This window comes from Neophocaena asiaeorientalis, unplaced genomic scaffold, assembly GCF_003031525.2.
Source record: "Neophocaena asiaeorientalis asiaeorientalis breed wild unplaced genomic scaffold, Neophocaena_asiaeorientalis_V1.1 scaffold946, whole genome shotgun sequence".
Lineage (NCBI taxonomy): Eukaryota > Metazoa > Chordata > Mammalia > Artiodactyla > Phocoenidae > Neophocaena > Neophocaena asiaeorientalis.
Window position 1 is genome coordinate 2199090 of NW_020175049.1, and position 4166 is coordinate 2203255.

General features: G+C 44.4%; 1 protein-coding gene across 1 annotated transcript; it reads left to right on the forward strand.

Annotated features, from left to right (window-relative positions):
- The first annotated feature begins 1436 nt into the window (after positions 1–1436).
- On the forward strand, positions 1437–2916 carry CCDC89 (coiled-coil domain containing 89). Its single transcript, XM_024763607.1, has one exon. The coding sequence runs from the start codon at positions 1464–1466 to the stop codon at positions 2550–2552; it is 1089 nt and encodes a 362-aa protein (XP_024619375.1). The 5' UTR covers positions 1437–1463; the 3' UTR covers positions 2553–2916.
- The last annotated feature ends 1250 nt before the right edge of the window (positions 2917–4166 follow it).

Below are 4166 nucleotides of genomic sequence, written 5' to 3' on the forward strand. Positions count from 1 at the left end.
GTCTGTCATATTTATGGTGGATAGTTTTCTCTATTCGATTTTTGCCTTCAACATCCATTCAACACATATTTATCTGAGTCTCCCCAAGGCATTGGTCTAGTCATCAAGGATGAAACAGACACAGTTCCTGCCCCTAAGGATCTCAGAGTTTAACAGGGGAAGGCAGGGGAGTAAATGATGAGTGCAGTAAGGCTTTCAAATGCTCTGTTGGAAGTACAAATAGACTAGAGTGGCCGCACTAAAAGAGGTGAGTGGTCACGTCTACACTTACGGGCTAGGAGAGGCTTCACAGAGGAGGTGATTCTTATCTAAGTATAAAATGCTGAGTAAATTACTAGAGTGACAAGGGACAAAGTGGGAAAAAGCATTCCAGGCAGAGGGAACACCTACAGACAGGGCTAGGGAAGCGTCAATAGCTGGTGTTAGGCTAGGGAATAAAACTAAAACATCAGGCAGGTCCTGAGGAAGAAGGGGCTCCAGACCTCAGAGTCACATAGTTTTTTAAATTATATATAACTTTAGATGTTTAAGTCAAATTGAGTGTTACCTTATTCATCTCTTACATAATATTTAAGCTAAGAAAGTCCTTCCTGACCCAGAACTTTAATGCTTACCTTTGTTTTCCTCTAGTTTCTATTTTTAATACTTTGTTTTCATTTTAGTCTTTACATTTAACTGTTTAATCCATCTGGAATTGACTTTGGTGTGTATAAGGTAAGCCTCATTTGAATCTTTTTTCTGTTTTAATGTTTATCACATCTATATCGTCCATTAAGCTTTTCTGTGTAACCCTGTTGTGCCAGTGGGTAAAACAGGGAGTGCTGAATAGCTAATAAAATGTATTCCCGGTTGGGGACAATGCTTCGGGAAACAAAAGAAATTTCTCTGGGGTTTGCTCTTTCTCTGAGGTGTGTTAAACACTGCAGGTACAAACTCACAGCCATTTAGGATCACCGCTCTCAGAGTACTACTGCTACTTTGTATTTATAGATTGCAAATTTTTTAAGGAGCCAACACTTTCCACAGAGAGGACTTTATTCTCATGACCACTGAAGCCGGGAGAGGGAAGAGGAATATGTCACCACTGCTTGATTTGTTTACTCCCCCAAGAAATTATGTGGAGTCAGGCTTCTTCCCCTGATGCTGGCTGGAAGTCAGGTGGGCTTGGCATCTCTGTACAGTACAGGCCAGACACAGGGCTGAGAGCTGTGACTGGTGAGATAGGCAAGTATAACCTGACCAGATTGGTTCTGGACTCACCAGAGTCCCCCTGTGGTTACTTCACAGCATTCTGAAGACCTGTCCACCAATCACAGGGCTCCTTACTGGGTGAAAAAACGACTGCTAGACATTGCCAGGAGTCCCTAGCAACACCGCGGCTTTTGAAATCTGGAGGGGGAGGCCGTGCAGTCAGCTGATAGTAGAGGAGAGTGCTGGCGCCTCAGGAAGAGACGGCTCTCAGGATGGACACCCCACCCTCTGAAGAACCCTTAGATAAGCAAAACAAAAATCTGGAAAACCAGGAAGAGGAGACGGAGTGTAAGGAACTGGATGGTCTGAGGGAAGCCTTGGCAAACCTCCGGGGACTGTCCGAAGAGGAGAAGAGTGAGAAGGCGAAGCTGTACTCCCGCATCCAGGAGCAGTCCCAGCTCATCTGCATCCTGAAGCGGAGGTCAGACGAGGCCCTGGAGCGCTGCCAGATCCTGGAGCTGCTCAACACAGAGCTGGAGGAGAAGAGGATGCAGGATGCTGAGAAGCTGAAGGCCAAGAGCGAGCAGGCCCAGAGGCTGGAGGAACGCTTTATGACCCTGGCAGCCAACCATGAGTTGATGATCCGCTTCAAGGACGAACACAAAAGTCAGAACATCAAGCTGAGAGAGGAGAATGAGAAGCTGAGGATGGAGAATGACCACCTCTTCAGCCAGGCGCTGAAGGACCAGGAAGCCAAAGTATTGCAGCTCACTGCCCGGAGTGAGGCCCTCACCAAGGAGCTGGAGTCTCTGAAACAGAGGAGCGCTCAGGAGGCCTGCCAGGCCCAGGCCCGAGAGAAGGAACTGCTGGAGCTGTTCCAGAGCCAGCAGGCCTGCGCCCACACCAAGGACACAGAGCAGCTGTGCAGCCAGCTGCAGAGCCTCAAGCAGCAGCACCAACAGGCCATGGAGCAGATGGCCAAGGCCGAGCAGGCACACAGCCAGCTGAACCGGGAGCTGCAGGCGAGGCTGCAGACCGTCACTTGTGAGAAAGACGAGCTGTTGCAGCTGTCCATGGAGAGGGGCAAGGTGCTTCAGAACAAGCAAGCACAGATCCGCCAGCTTGAGGAGAAGTTGGAGATGGCCGATGTGGCCAGGAGGCGTGCGCTAGAGCGGTTCGAACAAGAGGCAGTGGCCGTGGACAGTAACTTGAGAGTCCGGGAACTCCAGCGCAGGGTAGATGGGATCCAGAAGGCCTACGATGAACTCAGGCTGCAGTCAGAAGCCTTCAAAAAGCACAGCCTGGATCTTTTAAGCAAGGAGAGAGAACTCAACGCCAAACTCCGCCATCTCTTTCCATAAGGAAGCTTCTGGTTCCTCCGGCCTCCAATTTAGAAATCAAGTATTTGTGCCTTGTGGCGAGAGTAAAGATGGGATTCCATTTATTCTACCTTTAAGTACAAGAGACCACTCAAAGAAAAACTACTTTACTATGACGTTGTTGCCATTGTCAGGATAACACTAATTTTCAGTCCTACCACCTAGAATACACGAGATTAACCAAATTTCTTTCTGTGCCTTTGAAATCTCCCTAAGTTTGCTATCAGTATCTCCACCTCCCCCATAACTCATTCATTCTCAACCTCAGGTATCTTCATGTGTCCTAAGTTTTAAAATTAGCAGCCATTATGGACTTGAGTGAATCTTTTTTTTTTTTAATTTATTTATTTTTGGCTGTGTTGGGTCTTCATTGCTGCATACGGGCTTTCTCTAGCTGTGGTGAGCGGGGGCTACTCTTTGTTGCGGTGTGTGGGCTTCTCATTGCGATGGCTTCTCTTGTTGAAGAGCACGGGCTCTAGGCACGCAGGCTCGGTAGTTGTGGCACACGGGCTTAGTTGCTCCGCGGCATGTGGGATCTTCCCGGACCAGGGATCGAACCCATGTCTCCTGCATTGGCAGGCGGATTCTTAATCACTGCGCCGCCAGAGAAGTCCCTTTGAGTGAATCTTAAAAGTGCCATGGGGTGTGTTACTGTGAAAAGAAAAAACTAGCATAATTAGCCCTTGTAGATAGGTAGGCTTGTAATCTCCCGTAGTTGAGACTGTAAGCTATAACAGTTAATAGCATATTAATAGCATGGATAACTTGCAAAAAAGTATCTGATTTTGCAACGGACCAAACAGTTGCTTGCTTCACCTGCTTTATGGCAGTATCCTTTCTATTTTATTTTAGTCGCACTAGCTCGGAGAACAAAAATTGAGCTCATTAAATTCTTTTCCAAAGTAGGCAAACTTTATTATAGTCAGTTAAATTCTTTTCCAAAGTAGGCAAACTTTATTATAGTCAGTCTATATGAGCAATAAGATTCAAGTAAGTAAAATCAACCCATTTTAATTTTTCCTGCAAGCTTAGATCACATTCCATTTTCTTGGTTTTTCTCCTTAATAAAAACAGGATTTAGAGGTACAAAAAAGCAAATATCAATAGTTTCATTTAATATTACACAATATGCTAATAGACAAAAGTCCCCAGTTTGGGGTAATAGATCATAGCACACTGGATATGATACCTATAGCAACACATAGTGATTGTTGTGTTTCTATTAACATACTTTCTTGCAACTCTTTTATAAAAAAAAACCCATCTAAATGGAATGTATATATGTATACTTACATCATTTTTGTAGGAATACTTAAATGTGTAATGATAAAAACAGATAATAGTTATTATATTTATGCAAAGTTCTTAAAGAGGTAGATGTAAAACTACACTTTATGCTTCCTTATTTCCCTGTATTTAGTTGACATAGAAGCATTATTATGAATACTTCTCAAAACAGATTGCAGTGTAGTATTTTTCTCACCCATTTAGTGCCAAGAGTGCCAAGAGTTACCTAATGATTTGAATTTATTAAAAAATATTACTTGGTACCTTTTTAATAAACAATTTTAAGCATCACTTGCCTTACCTAAAGCA